The 24525-nt window shown below is 41.5% G+C and overlaps 1 protein-coding gene across 7 annotated transcripts in view; it reads right to left on the minus strand.

Annotated features, from left to right (window-relative positions):
- Positions 1-24525, minus strand: part of nedd4l (NEDD4 like E3 ubiquitin protein ligase) — a 423982-nt gene that overhangs the window by 241686 nt on the left and 157771 nt on the right. For 5 of the 7 annotated variants that reach the window (XM_059989671.1, XM_059989670.1, XM_059989668.1 and 2 more), the window contains 3 exons: positions 16197-16235; positions 9891-9944; positions 8109-8165 (listed from right to left, as the gene is read on the minus strand). In XM_059989671.1, coding sequence (XP_059845654.1) covers positions 8109-8165; positions 9891-9944; positions 16197-16235 — 150 coding nt within the window. The remainder of the gene's footprint in view (positions 1-8108; positions 8166-9890; positions 9945-16196; positions 16236-24525) is intronic. The other 2 variants (XM_059989677.1, XM_059989672.1) reach the window with 1 other exon arrangement.

The following is a 24525-nucleotide window of genomic DNA, read 5'->3' on the forward strand; positions in this document are numbered from 1 at the left end:
TACTTCCATTACGAACAAACCAAAAGCAGTCGTCTGACACTGATGTCATTACTTCAGACACCATCTCTTAAAGTAAGCACAACAACTCAATGACAGCGTTTGGGAATCAGGTAAAACAGTTTTTATTATGAAAAATATGTGTCATCTGTCACCCATGACATTACCCCACAGCATAGATAGAGTGGGTAGCCAGAGACATTTTCCTAGGATGGAAATAGCTAATACAAGGGGTCTTAAAGCAACTGGGAGAAAGCATAATGGGGGAAAGGGAATGCCAGAGATAAGTTTTTCTTTACACAGAGTGTTTTAAGTGCATGAAACGTATTGCCATGGATAGCAGTAAAGGCAGATATACATTAGATATACACATGGATGATAGAAAAATGGAGAGAAAGGGCTCGATTGATCTTAGAGTAGGCTAAAAGATTAGCACAACATCATGGGCCAGGGTGCCGGTAATGTGCTGTAATGTTCTATGTTCTATATCCATTATGATGTATATTAAAGTTATGGGGTCAGTGACAGAGCACGTAAGTGATTTTTAATTTAAATAAACAGTTGCTGAAAATATCTGATCCGTTGTTAATGCTAGCCTGTGAACCTGCTAAGCCCAAGAACTCACGGTCTTACAATTGTTTTTGAAGTCTATAAAATTCTGTGAGAGAGAGAGAGAGGGAAAGAGAAAACATCTCAGGTTTCCCAACGTATCACGAATGGCACAAACAACTCTGTTTTGAGACAAGCAAGAGCATCGCCAAATCCCATGAACTGCCTTCCACATGAGCCACCTGACTATCTGAGTGGTTGCCAAGACAACTCAGAATTAGTAATAGCTATTTCAACAGACCTTCCATCACTTCAACTTTTCATTTCGGGGGGGGGGGGGGGGAGACAAAAAGAACAACCTCAAGAATTTACTTAGTCAAATCATCAAAACTTAATTTCTTAAAAAAATGTTAGAACATCATGGTGCGGCTGGACAAAATGTTGCTTCGACTGCTTCTGGAGCATTTTGTACAGAGCGGTCAAATTACCCAACAGGAAATATGGATCACTTGGGGACTGCCACCAGCACACCCTCAGACGTATTGACTGTTAATGTAAATGATGCATTTCAATGTATGCTTCAGTCAGGCAAATAACCTCTTCCTCAATGTCAACAAGACAAAGGAGATGGTTATCAGCTTCAGGAATCTCACACCGCTCACACGGCTTTTCACATCAGCAGCACAGCGGTGGAAGCTGCTGGTAGTTTCCAACTCCTAGGAGTGCGCATCTTGCACAACCTCTCACAGCCCCAGAACACATTCTATTTTCTGAGGAGGACGAAGAGAGTTGGACAACGCATGTCTATGTTCATGTCATTCAACAGATGCACAGCAGAGAGCATCCTAACAAGTTGCATGACTGGATGATACGGAAACTGCACTGTGGCAGACAGGATGGCTCTATAACAGGGAGTCAAAACTGCCCAGCACATCATCAGCACCAGCCCACCTGTCATCTTTCTTTTCAAATCTTTTTATTGTTATTATTATTCAAAAATACACAGGTACCCAAGGACATATGGACGGAAAGGTGCCAGAAAAGGGCCAGTAACACCATGGAAGATCCCACTCACCCTTCTCATGGATTGTTGGTCCCACTGCCATCAGAGAGGAGGTTATACAACATCCACACCAGGACTACCAGACTCAAAAACATTTACTTTCCCCTCCAAGGTAACTGTGGAGGGGAATCAGTTACTTTCGCCTCCAAGGTAACTGTGGAGGGGAATCAGTTACTTTCGCCTCCACCCACTAACCCACTCCTGGACAGCCTCAACCACCATTACTTTGTCACTTCCTGCCAGTCACCTTATATACAGACCCTCCTATAGCTGGTGTCATTTTATGGACATAAAATCAATCTATTTATATAAGCTGTCTTACATAAGTATATTTATTGTGCTTTTCTCTTATATTGTGTCTTTATCTTATTGTGTTCTCGTCTGTAATGCATCGGATCCTGAGTAACAATTACCTTGTTCTCCTTTACATTTGTTTACTGGAAATCTGGAAATTACATTCAACAACCTTAAATCATCATTTTCATTTTTTGTGGTTATTATAGCTGGGGGTGGTAGTGTGGATAAGCTTCGACCACCTATTAAACGTTCCCAAAGGTGTGTCTCTCAATAGCCACTGACAAACAAGTCCAGATCTCGCTACTCAGCCCAGTGGAACCATCTCTACTGACATAGAAGGGGAAAAGGTGGGTTACAGGTACCTTAAAACCAGTAGCTTCGGGCAGACGGAGTTCGTAAACCACGGTTGGCAGTTCAGCTAGGAGAGGGAAGACTGATCTCAGTCCTCCGCTCGTGGGGAAAGCTTTGGGAACAAAGCCCAGAGCTGGAGTCCCTGAAAGTTGACTGGCAACATCTGCGACGCCACTGGTGCCAAAGTGCATCAGTCTCTGCCATTTCTTTGCCTTCCTCAGCTGCCTGGAGAGGGAAGCCTGCCGCATGGGCAACAGGTTGTTCTCCACGTCATACTGCCCCGGCTTGTGTATGCTGTAGACAGCCACGAGGCAATATCCACGATCAACCCCAACTAATGGAGAGCCTTGCATTTTCATCTTACAACAATAGCAAAGTGAATCTGCCTCATTATAACTATTAAAATGTTACTGTTAAGATATAATTACAAAGCAATAAATTTTTTTGAGCTTGGCTGAACGGAGTCTCAAGTTTATATGGAAATTAATGTCAAAAAATTTAATGTGGAATGATGTGACAGGCTAAAGCAAGGGTAAAGGAAGCAGGTAATGTGGTTGAGATAGGTATATTTTCAACCTTCAGTACTGTTGAACAGTGCAAGACATCACTATGAAACAAATAATACATTTCCATTTGAATTAATTAAATTTAAGTACAGCATCAGAATCAGGCTTAACATCACTGGAATATGTCGTGAAATTTGTTGTTTTGCATCAGCAGTACATTGTAAAACATAATAATATTTTTTAAAACTATGAATTAAAATAAGAAATACAAGTTTAAAAAAATAAAGTAAGTAATGCAGAGAGAGAGAGAGCAAAAAAAAGGGGAAAAAGGTGAGGTAGTGTTCATGGGTTTAATATCCATTCAGAAACTGGGTGGCAGAGGGAAAGAAGGTGTTCCTGAATCATTGTGTGTGTGTGTCTTCAGGCTCCTGTAACTCCTCCCTGATGGTAGCAATGAGAAGAGGGCATGTCCTGGGTGATGGGAGTCCTTAATGATCAATGCTATTTTTTGAGACATCGCCTTTTGAAGGTGTCTCTGATGCTGGGGAGGCCAGTGCCCATGATAGAGCTGACTGAGTTTGTAACTTTCTGCAGCTTTTTCTGATCCTGCACAACAACCCCTCCATACCAGGAAATGATGCAACCAGTCAGAATAGTTTATCATCATTCAACTGTATACATATATACTGCTAAACAAAACAATGTTCCTCTGGGATCATCCATTCATTAAGTGTTGTGTCATATGACGAGGGTGATCATGGTCATTCCAGGACCATGAATGTTCTTGGCAAATTTTTGCAGAGAAGTGGTTTGCCATCACCTTCTTCTGAGCAGTGTCAAGACTCCAGTCATTATCAACACTCTTCAGAGTACTGGCGTCAGTGTTTGTATAACCAGGACTTTGTAATCTGCACCATCTGCTCATACGACCATCCACCACCTGCTCCCATGGCTTCACATGACCCTGTTTGTGGGGAGGGGTGGGGGACTAAGCTGGTGCTACATCTTGCCCAAGGGTGACCAGCTAGCGGAAGGATGGGACGTCCCTACACATCCTTTGGTAGAAACTTAACTCCACCCTGGCACCCAAGGTAGAGGTACCTCTCAGAACAACAGGTAACACAGTGCATATATCATATACAGGCCATAAAATAATATTAACAGATAATGAAAAATTTCTGTTCATGTACAAGTTGACATAAAGTGCATATGCAACATATAGTTAAATGTACAATAATGCTAACGACACTATAATCAATACTGTGTACTGGGGGAGGGTAACAGGGTGTTCAGGAAAAGAACTTAAATGCATGAAATTATCATTAAACTGTCTAGATCTGCTATCCATAAGTCAGAAAATAACTGAACAGTTTCTTTTTTTAAATGGGCACTTGTACTGGACTAGTCAGGGTCCAGGACAAAGAAACGCCCAGCAAAAATCATCGAGGACACTACCCAGTTTGTAGACTGCCTTTTCCAAAAGGTCCCTTAAATTAAGGGAGCAAATTAAGGGAGCTAGGGCTTTACACTTTGGAGAGAAGGAGGATGAGTGGAGACATGATAGAGGTGTACAAGATATTAAGAGGAATAGACAGAGTGGACAGCCAGCGCCTCTTCCCCAGGGCACCACTGTTCAGTACAAGAGGACGTGGCTTTAAGGTAAGGGGAGGGAAGTTCAAGGGGGATATTAGAGGAATGTTTTCCACTCAGAGAGTGGTTGGTGCGTGGCATGCTCTGCCTGAGTCAGTGGTGGAGGCAGATACACTAGTGAAATTTAAGAGACTACAAGACAGGTATATGGAGGAATTTAAGGTGGGGGGTTATACGGGAAGCAGGGTTTGAGGGTCACCACAACATTGTGGGCCGAAGGGCCTGTAATGTGCTGTACTATTCTATGTTCTATGAAACCACTATACCACTATTAAAACAGCTGTTAACACCATTTCTTCCTCCAGGCAGTCAATTTGATCAAGCCTTCGAGTTAGCCACTCTCACACTGCTCTATCTATTATCTCCATCACTGCACTGAACTGTAAACACACAACAAAGCTATTATCTCAGTCACTTCCCTGCACTGTAAATATTTTAAACCACTTTCTATAATGCTGTTTACATTGCAAATACATGCTGGTATTATATATCCATGCACATTTTATTCCATTAGATTTTATTTTCTGTGTAACTCTTTCGAATTGTTGACTGTTGTTGTTTTGTTGCATGTTACGCCCTGCCCAACACTCCACAGCAGTCCTGATGAAGGGTTTCAGCCCAAAATGTCCACTGTTTACTCCTTTCCATAGATGCTGCCTGGCCTGCTGAATTCCTCCAGCATCGTGTGGACAGTCAGAGGCTTTTTCCCAGGGCTGAAACTGTTGCCACAAGAGGGCACAGGTATAAGGTGCTGGGGAGTAGGTACATGTAATTAAAAAGCCAATGCAAGACTTCATTGGTTAATGATGGAAATTGTAACTTCACTTATTCCTTCTGTAGTAATTGTATTATCAGCCTTGCTCTTGATGGATCACAAATGAATTTGTTTACCATATTTTCATGGATGAAGCTGTATGTACACATAAATACAGATTTTTTTTTTAATGAAGCAGAAAAAACATGCAGATGACTCTTCTCAGAACACAAGTCAAAGATTATTCTACCTCAACCAAACTCTATCTACCTTCAGAACTAGTCAAAGTAATATAATGGTTATTTAATGCATTTATGTTGAAGGGTTGAAAGCATCCCTTTCAGGAGGGTAACTAAAACTGCATCACAACACCAGCCTATCAACCATCAAGGACATATCTACAGAAAGGTGCCTGAAAAAGGCCAGAAATACCACAAAACAATCACACCCACCCTATACATCCCACTTTCATCAGGCTATGCAGCATCCACGCCGGGACCACAAAACTCAAAAATAGTTACTTACCCCAAGCTTTCAGGCTAATCAACACCTTCACCCCGCCACCCCTATGCGCCAAAAGACCATAGGATCAGAATTAGGCCATTTGGCTGAGCAAGTCTGCAACATCATTCAATCACGACTGATCTGCTATCCCTGTCAACCCTATAACCTTTGACATCCTGACTAATTGAGAACCTATCAACCTTTGCGTTAAATACCATCAGCTAGCGTAACTTTACTTACATACAATCAGTTGATGTATACCACTGTTACTTGTGCATTGTGTTTCATAGGATTGCTTTTATATTTGTGTTTTTTAAATTTTTATTGTTTATGCTTAATTTTTATGCTGCATTGGAGTAACAATCATTTTGTGTTCCTTTACACATCTGTAATGAAGAATGACAATAAGTAATCTAGAATTGTGAATAAACAATCTTGACTCTCAGAGAAATCAAAACTTGGCTTTAACATTTATTAAAAAGTAATATGAGTGAAGTTATGACTCATCTTATGCAGATCGAAATTTATGTTGACTGTGACATAGAAAGTCCTCGAAATGAAAGGGTTAATGTGATGGCTCTGGGCCTGTTCTTGCTGCAGTTCAGAAGAATGAGGGGGGAATTTCATTGAAACCTATTGAATATCAAAAAGTCTAGATGTGGAGAGCATGCTTCCTATAATGGGGGAGCCTAGGACCAGAGAGCACAGCCTCAGACAAAAAGGATGTTCCTTTAGAACAGAGGTGCGGAGGTGTTTCTTTAGCCAGGGGACATTGCCACAGATGGCTCTGGAAGCCAAGTTGCCGGGTATATTTAAAGTGGAGGCTGATGAGGTTCTTGATTAGTAAGAGGTCAAAGGTTATGGGGAAAAGGCAAGAAAATGGGGTTGAGAGAGAAAATAAATCAGCCATGATGGAATGACTGAACAGACTCAATGGGCTGAATGGCCTAACTCTGCTCCTACGTTTTATGCTCATGGATTAGAAAGTGGCCACCTTCCATTCACCAGGAAAAATCCTTATCTGTGATCTGCACTGCAGGATACTGAACCAATGAATATTTAAAGTTATTTTTGAACTGCTATAAAGTAGAATAGAAACGCTTACTTGCCACATAAAGTGCTGCTGAGTTTTAAATGACAAACCAAGCCACAAATATTTTGTAGAAACACTCTGACCTTACAAAAGTCAAGCTGATTGTAAATTTGATAAATATTTACGCATTGTTCGCATTATAAACTTAATGAAACCTGCTGCAAAATAGTTTTGAATATGCACAAAAATATGGTTATTTTCCTTCCATCGCCTGTTAGAATTTTTCAAAATGATTGGCTGCCATTAAAATGAGATCACTCTTGCTAGATAATCATATAACAATTACAACACGGAAACAGGCCATCTCGGCCCTTCTAGTCCGTGCTGAACGCTTACTCTCACCTAGTCCCACCTACCTGCACTCAGCCCATAACCCTCTATTCCTTTCCTGTCCATATACATATCCATTTTTTTTAAATGACAAAATTGAACCTGCATCTACCACTTCTACTGGAAGCTCGTTCCACACAACTACCACTCTCTGAGTAAAGAAGCTCCCCCTCGTGTTACTCCTAAACTTTTGCCCCTTAACTCTCAACTCATGTCCTCTTGTTTGAATCTCCCCTACTCTCAATGGAAAAAGCCTACCCACGTCAACTCTATCTATCCCCCTCATAATTTTGAGATGTCAGATGTCCTCCCACAATAACACTAAATGACATTAGTATAAAGCAGTGTCCACTTGTGGATCTGCTAGCAATAAGTATTACAAGGAAAAGCTGTTCAGCATCCCTCATGTGAGGGTCCACTTCCCCTTTCTCTTAACCCCCTCCCCCATCCTCATGTCTTGCTCATCACTTTCCTCTGGTTAACCATCTCCTTTTCTTTATTCCATAGTCCACTCTCCTCTCCAATCAGATTACTCCTTGCTTCAGCCCTTTGCCTCTTCCACCTATCACTTCCTAACTTCTCACATCATTCCCTTTCAACCCCCCTTTCCTTACCTCCCTACTTTCCCCCCTCACAGCTTGTACCTTCTCTTCCCCCCACCTCCTTATTTTGGCTTCTGTTCCCCCTTCCTTTCCAGTCCTGTTGAAGGGTTTCACCCCAAACTGTCAACTGTTTATTCATTTCTATAGATGCTGCATGACCTGCTGGGTTCCTCCAGCATTTTGTGTGTATTGAGCTGGTAATGGTGATGTTCTTACTGCTATTTTCCAAGTGATCTATGTTTCAGGCCAAGACCCTTCATGAGCCCTGATGAAGGGCCTCAGCCCACACTGTCCACTATCTATTCCCCCATCCCCCCCCCCCATAGGTGCTGCCTGACCTGCCGAGTTCCTCCATCATTCCCTGTGTGTTGCTTCAGATTTCAAGCATCTGTAGAATTTCTTGTGTACTCACCATAAAATCCAGGCCATTAGCTCTCTGATAGTTTTCCTCCCCCTGCTCCACATCTACCTTTGACAAAAGTGCGAATAAGACCATAAAACTATAAGATAAAGGCCCATCAGGTCCGCCCTACCATTTCATCATGGCTGATCCATTTCCCTCTCAGCTCCAACCTCCTGCCTTCTTTCTGTATCGCTTCATGCCCTGACTAATCAAGAATTTATCAACCAACCTCTGCCTTAAATATACCCATTGACTTGGCTTCCACAGCTGGATGGCAACAAATTCTACAGATTCACTTCTCTCTGGCTAAAGAGATTCCTCCTGATCTCTATTCTAAATGGATGTCCCTCTATTCTGAGGCTGTGTCTTCTAGTCTTAGACTCTCTCACCATAGAAAACATTCTCTCCACATCCACTCGATCTAAACCTTTCAACATTCGATAGGTTTCAATCACATTTCCTCCTCATTCTTCTAAATTCTAGTGAATACTGATACAGAGCTATCAAACATATGACAAGCCTTTCAATCCTGAATCATTTTCGTGAACCTCCTTTGAATCCTCTCCAATGGCAGCACATCTTTTCTTTTAGATAAGGGGCTCAAAACTGCTCCCAGTACTCTGTGAGGCCTCACCAGTGTCTTATAAATCCTCACTATTACTTCCTTGCTTTTATATTCTGGTCCTCCTGAAATGAATGCTGACATTGCATTTGCCTTCCTCACCAGTGACTCAACCTGCAAATGAACCTTCAGGGAATCCTGCACGAGGTCTCACAAGTCCCTTTGCACATCAGATTTTTGAATCTTCTGTCCGTTTAGACATTACTCTACACTTTCATTTTTTCTACCAAAGTGCATGACCATATACTTCTCAACACTGTGTTGCATCTGCCACTTCTTTGCCCATTTTCCTAATCCATCTAAGTCCTTCTGTAGCCTCTCTGCTTTCTCAAAACTACCTGGCCCACCATTTTTCTTCATATCATCTGCCAGCTTGGCTGCAAAGCCATCAATTCTATTATGCAATTCATTGACATATAAAGTAAAGAAAGCAATCCCAACACAGATCCCTGTGGAACACCACTAGTCACTAGCAGCAAAAGTTCCCTTTATTCCCACTCTTTGTCTCCTACCACTCAGACAATGCTCCATCCATGCTAAACTCCTTCCTATAATACCATGGGCTCGTAGCTTTCTGAGCAGCTTTATGTCTGGCACCTTGTCAAAAACCTTCTGAAAATCCAAATGCACAACATCTCCCTTTGTCTAGCCTGCTTGTTATTTCTTCAAAGAAATCCAACAGATTTGTTAGGCAAGACTTTCGCATAAGGAAACCATGCCTACTTTAGCCTATTTTCCCAAGTGCCTCCAAGTATCCTGAAACCACATTCTTAACAATCAACTCCAACATTTTCCAAACCACTGAGATCAGGCTAACTGGCCTATAATTTTCTCTCTTTTGCTTCTTTCCCTTCTTCAAAAATGGGCTGACATCTGCAAATTTCTAGTCCTCCGGAACCATTTCAGAATCCAGTGATTCTTCAAAGAACATTACTAATGCCTTCACAATCTCTTCAGCTACATTTTTTTAGAACATTGGGGTGCAGACAAACTGGTCCAGCAGAAAACAAAATGATAGTTTGCAAATGTGATATTTTATCATTAAACAGAGAAATTAAACAGAAACAAAATATTGTCAAGAGTTCTCGGGAATTGCCTTTGTAATAAAATTGTCTTTGATGTTGATTATCCTTCTCAAGATAAGCAAAATATATTCACATGTTACTCACCAAGCGGTTTTCATCAAAGACTTCAAACAGCAGTCTGTGATTTTGGGGGTTGACCTGCAATTTATACAATAATATTACTGCTGGATAACATCACACACCTGACAACAAGAACACAGATCTTGACGTTGTGTGGGCTTTCATGACACAGGATAATAAACAGCAGCTGAGACTTCCAGTTGATTTCTGATATTTAGCCTCTACTAGTTTCAACAAAATTGAATCTCAGAGACAGGGAGAAAAATGCGGCTTAATAATGTGCCTTCAGCGCAGATGACCAAAGTTAACTTTAAACCCCTTGTTTTCTCCTTAGAAACCTTCCCTATGATCTGTCACCTCATTATAGGAAATATGTGGAAGCTTTGGATTTAGAGAGGGTGCAGAGCAGATCTACATGGTTGGAGCAGCAACACCTTATATATTCTGTCTGGGTAGCCCCTAACCTGATGGCATAAATGTCAATTTCTGAACATCAATTTTTCCAACTTCTGGTAATTTCTCCACCTTCTGTCATCCTCTCTTTTTTTCCATTTCCTATTCTGGTTATGCTCTCATCCATCCTACTCGCCTGTCCACCAACTCTCTCTGGCTCCCATCTTCCTTCCCCTTCTGCAATGGTCCACCGTCCCCACCTATTTCAGCATCTACAGAATCTCTTGTGTTTAAGATTTATCTGGATTAGAGAACAGTCATATGAGGAAAGGTCGAGTAAGCTAGGACTTTTTTTCCTTCAGAGCAAAGGAGTGTGAGTGGCAACTTAATAGAGATGTATAAAATTATGAGGGTCATGAATAAATAGAGTGGACCTTTTTCCTAAGGTGGTAACAGCCAATGCTAGAGATATCTAGTATTAACGATGAATGGAGGAAAGTTGAGGAATATTGTTAAAGGTTTTTTTTCTATACACAGAAAGTGATAGGTGGCTGCAATGCACTGCCAGGGGTGACAGTCTCTTAAGAAATCGGCATATGGATGAAATAAAAATGGAGTGTTATGAGCTGTGCAGGAGGGAAGGGTTAGCTTGACTGTGGAGAAGGTTAAAAGGTCAGTACCCCATTCTAGACCTTAAGGCCTGTACTGTGCTCTAATGTTCTATAACTTCAGATAAGTTCCAGATTTCAAGGTGAAAACAGTCTCGGTCAGGATCCCCTGGTTAATGATAGGGGTCCATGGCTTAAAAATAGCTGATCTAGGGAACAATTGATTATTCCAGCTTCCAACAGTGTGTCAGAAAAACCTGCACTATTTCAGGTCACTCATTGATAAAAATTAGTATTTGATCTCTGGTGCCCAGAAAGGAATGCGAGCCAAAATACGCACTTGTCACTTTTTACTTAAAAATCCATGAATGAAGCAAGAAAGGTCCTGATTTAGCAAGTGACACAGGAAGGCATTCAAAACAAACCTTAATTTAAAAGATGTCCCATATTTTATTTTTTGCTTTGCACTCCACCCTAGTGGCAGTGGTGAGGAGCTATGGTCAAGAGAAAAAAAATTCAGTATAATCTATTCCTTCTATTTGTGTAAGCATCACAACAACATTCAGGTAATTTACACAAAATGCCAGGGGATCTCAACAGGTCAGGCAGAATTTATAGAAATGAACGAACGGTCAACGTTTCGGGACAAGACCCTCCTTTGGGACTGAAATGGAAGGGAGAAGACGCCAGAATAATCGGAATCAGAATCAGGTTATCACCAGCATATGCCGTGAAACTTGTCGTTATGTGGCAGCAGTACAATGCAATACACAATAATAAACACCGGGAATTAGTTAAATTAAGTAGGTAGCGCAGGTAGTGAGGTAACATTCATGGGTTCAATGTCCATTCAGAAATCAGATGGCAGAGGGGAAGAAGCAGTTCCTGAATCATTGCGTGTATGCCATCAGGCTGTTGTACCTCCTCCCTGATGGTATAAACAGGTGGAAGGAGGGGGAAGGAGGATAGCAGGTCATTGGGACAGGTAAAAGGCTGGAGAGGAAGAACTGACAGGAAAGGGGAGTGGACTATAGGAGAAAGGAGAGAAGAAGGGACACCAGGGGGAGGTGATAGGCAGGTGAGAAGAGGTAAGAGGCCAGAGTGGGGAAAAGAAGAAGAGGGGAGGCAGAGGGTTTTTTTTTACAAGTTAAAATCAATGTTCATGCCATCAGTTTGGAGAATACCCAGATGGAATATAAGGTGCTGTTCCTCCTCCCTGAAGGTGGACTTACTGTGGCACCAAGAGGAGGCAATGGACTGACGTGTCAGAACAGGAATGGGAATCCGAATTAAAATGTACGCCCACTGGGAAATTCAGCTTTTGGCAGATGGAGCAAAGGTGCTTGATGAAGCAGTCATCCCATTTATGATGGGTCTCACCAAGGTAGAGGAGGCCTCATCAGCAGCACCTTACAGAACAGATGACCCAAGCAAATCCCCCACTGAAGGGTTGCCTCACCTGGAAGGATTATTTGACGCCCTTTATGGACATGAGGGAGAAGGTGAATGGGCAGGGGTACCACATGCAGGGGTAAGTGCCGAGAAGGAACTAGTGGGGAGGGATGAATGGACAAGGGAATAATGGAGGGAGCGACACCTCTGATGTCCTAGAAAGAAAAGTATCATCCTGGGAACAGATGTGGCGGAGATGAAGGAATCGAGAAAAGAGGATAGCATTTTTTTTTTACAGGGGACAGGTTGGGAAGAGGTATAATCAAGATAGCTGTGGGGATTGGAAGGCTTATGAAAGATGTTGGTTTGCCTTGAGAGATGGGAACAGAGAGATTGAGAAAGGGGAGGGAGGCATCAAAGATGGACAAAGTGAATTGAAGGGCAAAGATAAAGGCAAGGTTGATGAAGTTGATGAGCTCAGAATGGGTGCATGAAGCTGCACCTATGCAGACGTCAATGTAGCAGAGGAAGAGTTGAAGATCATTACAGGGGAAAACATGGAACTGAACTGTTCTACATAGCCAAAGAAAAGGCAGGCCTACCTGGAGCCCATGTGTTTGCCCAGGCAACTCCTTGAGTCAGGAGAAAGTGGGAGGAGCCAAAGAAAAAACTATTCAGGGTGGGGACCAGTTCTGTCAGACAGACGGAGGTGATGATGGAAGGGAACTGGTTGGTTCTTTTATTCAGAAAGAAGCGGAGAGCTTTAAGGCCTTCTTAGTGCCGTATAGAGGAGTATTGGGACTGAACACCCATGGTGAAATGAAGCGGTCAGGACCAGGGGAGTTGAAAGTTACTGAGGAGATCGAGAGCATGAGGATTGTCGCAGGTATGGGTGGGAACAGAGTGAACCAAGGGAGATAGAATGGAATCAAGGTACGAGGACAATAGTTCAATGGGGCAGGAGCAGGCAGAGACAATGCCTGTCTACAGACAGGTTTGTGGATCTTGGGTCAGTAGTAGAAGCAAGCAGTATAGGGTAAGGGAACCATGAGTTTGGTGGCAGTGAATGGGCTTTCTCCAGAGTTGATGAGGTCACTGATGGTGTCGGAGATGGTTTTCTGAAGGTCTGCAGTGGGGTCCTCTTCGAGGGGTAGGTATGAGGAGGTTATGAGAGCTGCCCCTTGGCCTCAGCAAGGTAGAGGTCAGTCCACCAGACAATAACAGCACCGACTTTGTCTGCGGTTTAGATGGTAAGATTTGGATTGGTATGGATAGAGTGGCAGGCAATGCATTCAGAGGAGGTAAGGTTTGAGGAGGGGAGGGGTTTGCTAGATAAGGTGTTTGATGTTTTGCTGGCAATACGAGAAGAAAAGATCCTGAGTGGGGTGTCCTGGAAGAGGACGCGGGTTGGAGATGGGAGAAGTGGTTTTCACTGCATGTACCTTGTCAGTATTATCAACTAAACAGCTGACTTTCTGCTACCCTTGTCCACCTCCCTAAGTTTCCCTTGTCTTCCCTTTATTAACCTGTCTTAACTGTATCCATGCTCCTTTAGCCCATTGAATTTAATTCATTTGATTTTTACTACTTCAAGTTACACCAATTAATTTTTCAACATGTATACTTTTGCTGAAGTAACTCTCTTCCGCTTTAAAAATTAATTTAATACATTTCCTGAACTTTTAGCTTACAGTTCTGATAAGTCTAGAATTTCAACATATGTGTTTACTGATACACTGCATGCCTAACATAGTGTGGTTTTGGTTTTCATTTTAGGGAACATTTTCAAAATGCAAAACTAATCCTTAACTAACATTGTTAACTAACAATGAAGGCTTGAAGCATATAATCATATTAATCCTCAGCCACACAGGTGGACTTTGTAAATTAGTGCATAGCACATAACCCCCACCATCCAAGTCATGCTCTCTTCTCACTGCTGCAATCATGAAGAAGATACAGGAGCCTCAGGACTCACACCACCAGGTTCAGGAACAGTTATTATGCCTCAACCATCAGGCTCTTGATCCACAAGGGATAACTTCACTCAACTTCACTCGTCCCATCAATGAAGTGCTCTCACAACCTGTGGACTCATTTTTAAGGACTCTTCATCCCATGTTCTCAATATTTATTGCTTGCTTGCTTGTTTGTTTGTTTGTTTATTTATTATTATTGTTATTATTTCTTTCTTTCTGTATTTGTACAGTTTGTTGTCTTTTGCACAATGGTTGAATGCCTAGTTGGTGCACTCTTTCACTGACTTAATAATGGATATTATTCTATTATGAATTTATTGAGCATGCTAATGAATTTCAAGGTTGTATACGGTGACATCTATGTATTTGATAATAAATTTACTATGAACCATGTTACTGAAAGAAATGGTGATAAAACTACCTAACAAATTTCAGGAAGAGCTCAAACTCCCATTCTCTATGACTAATTGGCCCAGTAGGAGGACAATGAAGAGTTACTGAAACATCAATCATACCGAAGGCTGTCAGAAAATCGGGAATTAGAAAAAGTCAAACATGGGACCATCAGCTTGCGATCACTTTGAAACATTCTAATATCATCTAATGTTTAATGAAGTCCACTCAAACTTGTCATCGTGTGTTTTCAAAATGCTCAGCAAAATGCTGCCATTACAGTATAACAATACCAGAGTATAACTTCTAAACTAAGATCATAAAACATAGGAACAAAATTAGGCCATTCAGCCCATCAAGACTGCTCTGCCATTCCATCATGGCTGATTTATTGTCCCTCTCAACCCCATTCTTCTGTCTTGTCCTTGTAACATTTGATACCCGTATTCATCAAGAACTTATCAACTTCTGCTTTAAATATTCCAAATGACTTGGCCTCCACAGATGCCTAGTGCAATAAATTCCACAGATTTACCACCCCCTGGTTAAAGAAATTACTCCTCCTTTTCTAAAGGAATGTCCTTGTATTCTGAAGCTGTGCCCTCGGGTCCTAGACCACCCCTTGGTAATTAAACAAGGTGCATTGTGTTCAGTTCTGTTCACCTTATTATACGAAGGAAGGGAAAAGCTTGTGCAGAGGAAATTTACTAGGATGCTGCCTGTCCTATAGGGGTGTCCACATGGATGTGTACAAGATAATATGAGGCACTGATGGAGTGAACAGTCAAAGACTTAATCCCAAGGTGGAAATGGCTAATACAAGGGTGGGTAATTTTAAGGCATTGTGAATAAAATATAGTGGTAATGTCAGAGGCAGGAGGTTTCTTTACAGAGTACCCTGCCAGGGTCGATGAAGGAAAATACATTAAGGACATTTAAGAAAATCTTAGATAGGCACATGGATGAAAGAAAAATGGGAGGGAAGGATTAGATTTATCTTTGAGTAGGTTAAAGGGTCAGCACAACATCATGGGTGAAGGACCTGTACAATACTGTACTATTCTATGTTCAAAATTGACACTTCATTGATTTTACTCATTGTGAAATATGACTTCATCTATTATAATGTGGACACTGATGCAAAGATCAAACTTTTTTTAATGCAAAGAATAATCTTTCATCATCCTGATGAGGGGTTTTGGCCAGAAACAGCAACTCTTTATTCCTCTCCGTTGATGCTACCTCTCCTGCTGAGTTCCTCCAGCATGTTATTTGTGTTACTGCAGAGATCAGTATCCATTTCCTGGATGTAATCACTGGGATTTCATATGACCAAGTTGCCTGGAATAAAAAGTTCCTTTTCCAAAAGGATATTAGTGATATTTGAATTTTTGCAAGTAAATTCACTATGTCATTAAGCTTTATGTTTATAATTTGACAACTACAATGTAACCATTATACTAATGTCAAATGACTGAGTCAGTCATATCTATATATATATATATATATATATATATATATATATATATAGAAAAATTTCACTCAGGTGCTTAATTATCACTTACCCTGAAAAGAAATTCTTCGTTCCATTTTGGATTCAATGACTGCAAAAGAAAATTCAAGACTAGGTTTTACTTTTGCAATTGAACAAAATCACATTCAGGTGGCAACATAGCCAGAATAGGTAACCTTTAAAACACAGCTATCTCCAGAACAAATTTGTTAAGCCGACCAACAAACTGCAGTCATCGGAAAGCAAACTTCTACTTGATATAGGTGGTGAGTTTTCCTCCCACTCCCCCACCCCCCACCATCCCCATGATAGCCAATGCCATTATTTAACAGGCAGTCTTGAAATGGTAATGAAAAATAAATGGACAGGTGATAGTATTTTGTAGAAAAGATGACAGTGATTTCAAAATGGCAACAGAAGAAAACAAAGATGAAATGTGATAATAGACACTTCCTTCCATTTAATGACATAGAAAATATTTTTAAAAAGCATCACTCGTTAAGGAAGGAGTCAATATCTGAAAATAACCACATTTATAACCATGATTCTTTTCTCCATAGAGAAATAGCGCACCAGGTTCCTGGGAATTCACACCACAGATGACGTCACATGGACCCTTCATATCCCTTCCCTGAACAAGAAGACACAGCAGTGCCTCAACTTCCTAAGAAGATTGAGGCAAGCAAAGCTTCCCTCACCCCCATCTTAACTGTGTTTTACATGAGTACCACTGAGAGCATCCTGGCAAGTTGCATCTCCATCTGGTTTGGGAGCATTTGAGCATCGGACCAGAAGTCCCTCAGAGAGGATCAAGGGGCTTCCCTATAATCCATCGGCATATGCACAGCCCTTAGTTTTATTAAAGATCCCACCCATCCATCCAGTATCCTCATTGACTTTCTACCATCAGACAGGAGACTACAATACATAAAAACAAGAACGGTCAGGATGGGAAACAATTTCTTCCCCCAGGCCAATAGGCTTCTGAACTCCCTGCTGCATCATATTCAAACAGTCACTAGTTAATATGTTCCAGCACAATATATAATATTAATGCATTTTGTTTGTTATTTATGTGTGATTCATCTACAGATTTTATCTTTACCCTCATATGCCATCGTGTGTTATGTGCATTATGTGTATACGCTTTGTTTCTATATACGAGGGGTTATTGATAAGTTCGTAGCCTGAGACAGAAGGAGTCAATTTTAGAAAACTAGCACATTTATTTTTCAGCATAATCCCCTCCTACATTTACACACTTAGTCCAGCGGTCGTGGAGCATACGGATCTTAGACCTTCAGAAGGTGTCCACAGATGGGTGATTGATAAGTTCATGGCCTAGGGTAGGAGATGAGTTATACAGCTCTCATTACATGCACATGCAGCTCAACTCTTTGAGTGATTATGCAGAAAGTTTGAAGTTAATAACTCATCTCCTTCTACCTTAGGCCACAAACTTATCAATCACCCCTACTGCAGACACTTTCTGGAGGTCCAAGATCCGTATGCTCCACGACCGCCGGACTAAGTGTGTAAATGTAGGAGGGGACTATGTTGAAAAATAAATGTGCTAGGTTTTCTAAAATTGACTCCCTTCTACCTTAGGCCACAAACTTATCAATCGCCCCTCGTACATTATATAGTTATATACTTTATATATATGTATATAGTTAAATTAGAATTAACTTGACTTGATTAACTGGCTATTCAACCTGACATGGGCAAAAACCGAAATTCATGCAGCCAGCGCTTCAGTGCATACGTAGCTCAAACTACGCTCTTTATCAAATTCTCATTCAACAGGGCTCAACTGTGCGAGTGGCTGGTCTCAGATCAAACAAGCCCACACTATGTAAACCCAGCCTGCCACGCTTGAGGAAGTGCAGAAAGCGGAATGAAGCGGCGCAACAGGTGGTGGTGGGCGAGGAACGAGGATGGAGAAATTGCAGGGGAAGCAGTCCAGCCCAGTCCAACACAGGCAAAACCCTCTCCACCACTGAGCACATCTACAAGGAGCGCTGCCACAAGAAAGCAGCTTCCATCATCAAGGACCCCCTACCATTATGGCCATGTCCTCTTCTCATTGCTGGCATTGGGAAGGAGGTACAGGAGCCTCTGGTCCCACACCACCCCGTTCCTCATCATATCCTCCTCATCATCACATTGAACAGGGGTTGTATTGAGAGCATCCTGAGCAACTGCATCACTGCCTGGTTCGGAAATTGCACCATCTCGGATCGCAAGACCCTGCAGCGGATAGTGAGGTCAGCTGAGAAGATCATTGGGGTCTCTCTTCCCGCCATCACGGACATTTACACTACACACTGCATCCGCAAAGGAAACAGCATTATGAAGGACCCCATGCACCCCTCATACAATCTCTTCTCCCTCCTGCCATCTGGGAAAAGGCTCCGAGGCATTCAGGCTCTCACGACCAGACTATGTAACAATTTCTTCCCCCAAGCTATCAGACTCCTCAATACCCAAAGCCTGGACTGACACCTTGCCCTACTGTCCTATTTATTATTTACTGTAATGCCGGTACTGTTTTTGTGCACTTTATGCAGTCTAGTGTAGGTCTGTAGTCTAGTGTAGCTTTCTGTGTTTTTTTTTTTACGTAGTTCAGTCTAGTTTTTGTACTATGTCATGTAACATCATGGTCCTGAAAAACGTTGTCTCATTTTTACTATGCGCAGTTATGGTCAAAATGACAATAAAAGTGACTTGACTTGACTTGACTAATAGTGATTTTGTGTCTTTGCACTGCTACTGAAAACAACAGATTTCATGTCATACAAGTCGGTGATAATAAATCTGATTCTGATTCCTTTCGCCTGTCAAAATACAATTTCATTTCCTCCCCAGTGTCTAACTTTCCATTCAGAGCCTCTGGTTATTTGTTTTCTTTTTGGTCTAAATTATTTTTTCAGGCAGTTAAATGACTGATGGGCTTGTCCTGGTGTTGAGGTTGAATACTTTTGTGTAGGTAATACACTAAATAGGCAAGGTGGATTCCTGTATTTCAAACATAATATTTTAAGAACATAAGACAGAGGGGCAGAATTGGGATATTTGGCCCATTGTGTCTGTTCCACCATTTGACATGGCTGATTTATTTTCCCTCTCAACCTCATTCTCCTGCCTTCTACCCCCTAGCCTTTGAAGACCTGACTTTATCAAGAACCTTTCTAAGGTTCATTTATTATCAAAGTATGTATCCATATACAACTCTGAAATTTGTCCTCTGCAGATAGCCATGGAACAAAGAAAGAGCATGAAAGTCATTGAAAGAGAAACATCAAACCCAACCCTTTCATAAAAATATATGGCACCCTGGTCATCTACCTTCACACCGCCCCACACAAAATGGAACAAGAACATCAACCCCCCCAGAAACAGCCCCTCCCCCACGCAAATAACTAATAGAACTCCATAGAACATCAATCCCCAAACCTCTTCCCCTCACTTAACAAAACACAAAAGGAATGGGCAGTAGAAGACACAGAATATAAAAACCACAAGTCTGAAAATGTCCACAGTCCATAAACACAGAGCCACAATCCATCCTAAGAAATCACTGACATTCATCGAAAGAGTGAGACACCACATGAGGCAGAGAGGCCTACCCGCCTACCACGGTGAGCCACACAATGATAGGCCGCTCACAGACACCCACTTTAAATAGACTCAATGACCTGGTCTCCACAGCCTACGGCTATGAATTCCACATGCTTTCTTCTCACTGCTGCCATTGGGAAGGAGGTATGGGAGCCTCAGGACTTAACCCACCAGGTTCAGGAATAATTACTACCCCTCAATCATCAGGCTCTTGAACCAGAAGGGATAACAACTCAACTTCACTTGCCCCATCACTTATGGACACACTTTCAAGGACTTTCATCTCATGTATTTATTGTTATTATTACTTTCTTTTTGTGTTTGCACAATTTGTAGTTTTTTGTATACTGGTTGAAAACCCAAGTTGATGCGATCTTTCATTGATTCTATTATGGTTGGTATTCTATTCTGGATTTATTGAGGATGCCCAGAAGAAAATGAATCCCAGAGTTGTATATGGTGACATGTATGTTCTTTGATAATACATTTATTTTGAACTTTGTCCTTTAGATTCACCCCCTCTTACTGAAGGAACTCTTCCTCTCTGTCCTGAAGGGACATCCTTCTATTCTGAGGCTGTGCCCTCTGCCTCTACCATCACCCCTGACGGGGTATTCCATGCAACTGCCACTCTGTGCAAAAGCAAACTTACCTCTGGCATTCCCCCCCCCCCCCCACACACACACACATACACACATGCCTCCAATCACCCTAAAAGTCATGCATTCAGGTATTTGCCATTTCTGCCCAGGGGGAAAAAATCTCTGGTTATTCCTCTTATCATATTATACACATCTTTCAAGTGACCTCTCATCCTCTGTTGCTCATTCAACCTACCCTCAGAAAACATGCTCTCTAATTCAGGAAGTATTCTGGTAAACCTCCTCTGCACCCTCCATAAAGCTTGTACATCTTTCCCATAATAGGTGACCCAAATTGAACATCATATCTCAAGTGTGGTCTAACCAGGGTTTTATTGAGCTGCAACATTACCTTGGGGTTTTGAGCTTACTGTAATACAGAAGCCAGAACTGCGCACAGTATTCAAAATGTGGCCTAACCAACTGTTTTGTCCAACTGTAATGTGACTTCCTTTTTCTCACTTATCCTGACTGATGAATACAGACATGCTGAATGCCGTTTAACCAGCTTGTCTACTTTCTGGAAGCTATGGACTTCCAACCCAAGATCAGTTTCTACTTCACTACTCTGCTTGGGTCTGCCATTTACTTTATACTTTCCACTTACATTTGATATCTCAAAGTGCAATACCTCACACTTTTCCACATTAAGCTTCATCTGCCTTTTCTCTGTCCACAGTTACAACTGGTCTAAATCCAGCTGAGTATTTTGACAGGCTTCCTCGTTATAGATTCTGCCTGTTTTTTTATGATATTTGCAAATTTTCTAATTAGCACATCTACATGTTCGCCCAGATCATTAACATAAGTTACATAAGAGCAGAGGTCTCAGTACTGATTCTTGTGGATCATTACTCATCACAGATCTCCAGTCAGAATAGCACTTCTCCATTGCTCTCCTCTGAGTTCCATGGCCGAGCTAATTTTGAATCCAGTCAACCAAGTCTTCATGCATCCCGTGTGCCTTACTGCCATTGGGCAGGAAGTACAGGAGCATTGGAACAGTTATCATCGCAGAACCATCAGGCTCCTGAACCAGTGCGGAAAATACACTCTGATTTATTGATTTATTTGTTTATTTGCACGATTTTTCATCTTCTTTTGCACACTAGTTATTTGTCAGTCTTTGTCTCTGTGTGGTCCTTACCGGATGCTATTGTAATTCTCCTGTAAATGCCTGCAAGAAAATGAATCTCAAGGTACTATTTGATGATGTATACATACTTTGATATTAAATTTACTTTGCCTTTGATTTTGACTTAATCAGCGAACCATGAGTGAACATGTTATGAGCTTTACAAGAGTCCATGTATACAATATCTACTACTCTAACTTCATCAATCATTTTTATCAGCTGCTCAAAAAATTCAAACAACTTTGTAAGACACACTGACTATCCCCAATATGTCTTGGTTTTTCTAGATGCAAGATTTTTTATTCAAAATTTTTTATTCCCTAAAAAATCCTCACCCAATAATTGGTGAAATGTTGTTTATTTATTTATTCAGAGATGCAGCATTGAATGGGCCCTTCAAGTCACAATGTCCAGGAACCCCAGATTTATCCTAAGTCTAATCACAGGACAATTTACAATGGCTATTTAGTTTACTAACCGATGCATCTATGGACTGTGGGAGGGATCTGAAGAAAACCCATGCATTCCTGCATTCCACAAGGAGGATATATGGACTCCTTACAGATGATATTGGAATTGAACTCTGAACTCCGATGCCCCTGAGCTCTAATAGTGTAGTGCTAACCAATATGCAACCGTGGTGGAATGATTGTGATGCAAAACTAAATTATGTCATAGGGCTGTATACTATAACTGGTGTGACTGGTGGAAGTACTTGTGAGCAGAGGTATCTTGGTGCCCATAAATATTGGATATTATGTAGATTCCTGTGCTTTTGGCTAAATGACTGAGACGTTAGGTAGGTTTGAAGGTTTCTCTTCCCGCTTCTCTAGTTTGAAATATATAACATTGTGTGGTAGCATCAATGACATCAGTACTATGTATTTAAGTAGGATTTAGCTGTAAGTATACTGTGTTCAACTTGTTGCCTGTAGAATAAATTGAATCTAAATACACATGTATCTGTTATGTAGATAACGAGCATTACTTAGACCTAAGCACCATTTGTAGTGTAACGGTTAGTGGCAACGCTGTTACAGCTCAGAGCATTCTGTAGATCAGAGTTCAATTGTCTGTAAACAAGTTTGTACATTCCTTCTGTGAGTGTGTGGGTTTCCTCTGGATGCTCCAGTTTCCTCCCACGGTCCAAAGATGTACCGCTCAGTGGGTTATTTGGTCATTGTAAACTGTTCTGTGATTCGCTCGTTTGTTGTGTGCCATGTCGTATGATGTGGGTGATCACGGTGACTATGATTGTTCTTGGAAAATTTTTTCTACAGAAGTGGTTTGCCATCGCCTTCTTCTGGGCAGTGTCTTTACAAGTCGGGTGACCCCAGCCATTATCAATACTCTTCAGAGATTGTTTGCCTGGCGTCAGTGACCGTATAAACAAGACTTGTGATATGCACCAGCTGCTCCCATGGCTTCACCTGGGGGGGGGTGGGGGCTAAGCAGATGCTACACCTCGCCCAAGGGTGTTCTGCAGGCTAGCAGAGGGAAGGAGCACCTTAGACCTGCTTTGGTAGAGACATATCTGTACCCTGTCACCCAAGTCCTGTGGTTAGACTGTTATTAAATAGATGGGATGCTGGGCAGCGTGGTTTGGTTCTGCTGTATCTAAATAAAAAATAAATTGTATAAAACATGCACTGCTCTGCCCTCATCACCAGCCGAAAAACTCAGTCAAGTTTGTAAGACATACTGACTGTCACTAATATGTCTTGGCTTTTCCAAATGCAAGTACATTTTTTTTCTTAAAAATCTTATCCAATAGTTGGTGAAATGGGAATAACGATTCTAATGCAAAACCAAATGATATCATAGGGCTGTACACTATAAATGGTGTGATTGGTGCAAGTGCTTGTGAGCAAAGGTATCTTGGTGCCTATAAGTATTTGATATTATGTAGATTTGGCTGAATGATTGAGATGACGTTAGCTATAAATAGATTTGAAGGTATCTCTTCCTGCTTGATCACAGTATTTACAACTCAAGTTTGTGTTGTATAACATTGTGTTGTAGCATCAATGACATCAGCAGTATGTATTTAAGGCAGGAGAATGGGATTGAGATGGAAAATAAATTAGCCATGAAGGAACAGCAGAGCAGACTTGATGGGCCAAAAGGCCAGTTCTGCTCCTGCATGTTATGCTCTAATTTCCTTACCAACCTGTAGTTACCTGGCTTATTCATGCTACCCTTCTTAAATAAAAGAACAATATTAGTTATCCTTCTGCCTCATCCCATAATATACAATACCTCCGATTCAGATTCATGCATTTACCACGTGTACACTGAACCATACAGTGAAATGTCTCATTTGCACTAACAACCAACATACCAAAGGATCTGCTGGGGGCAGCCTGCAAATGTTGCCTCAAATTCCAATGCCAAAATTGCATCCCACAATGCTCAGCAGAACAACACAGAACAGAGCAAAAGAGTACACAGCAAGCAACAAAACAACAGCAGCAAAACAAGCCCTTTTCCTCAAAGTACAAAGTTCATTTCTTGCCGAAATATGTATACATTATACAACCTCGAGGTTCATCTCATTACAGGCAGCCACAAAACAAAGAAATCCAATAGAACCCTTCATAAAAAAGACTGTCAAATACCCACTATACAGAAAGAAAATCACGCAAACGATAAAAGTAAGCAAATAACATCCAGACACAAACAAGAGAAAATCTGCAGATGCTGGAAATCCAACACACACACACACACACGCAGCATCTATGGAAAAGAGTTAACAATCAATGTCTCAAGCCGAGACCCTTCGGTAGAACTGGAGAAAAAAACGATGAAGAGTGCAGTTAAAAGGTGGGGGAAGGGAGAGAGAAACACCGAGTGATCGGTGAAACTGGGAGGGGGAGGATTGAAGTAGAGAGCTGGGAAGTTGATTGGTGAAAGAGATACAGGGCTCGAGAAGGGAGAGCCTAATAGGAGATGACAAAAGGCCATGGAAGAATGAAAAAGGGGGG

Source organism: Hypanus sabinus, chromosome 14 (assembly GCF_030144855.1).
Source record: "Hypanus sabinus isolate sHypSab1 chromosome 14, sHypSab1.hap1, whole genome shotgun sequence".
Taxonomy (NCBI): Eukaryota; Metazoa; Chordata; class Chondrichthyes; order Myliobatiformes; family Dasyatidae; genus Hypanus; species Hypanus sabinus.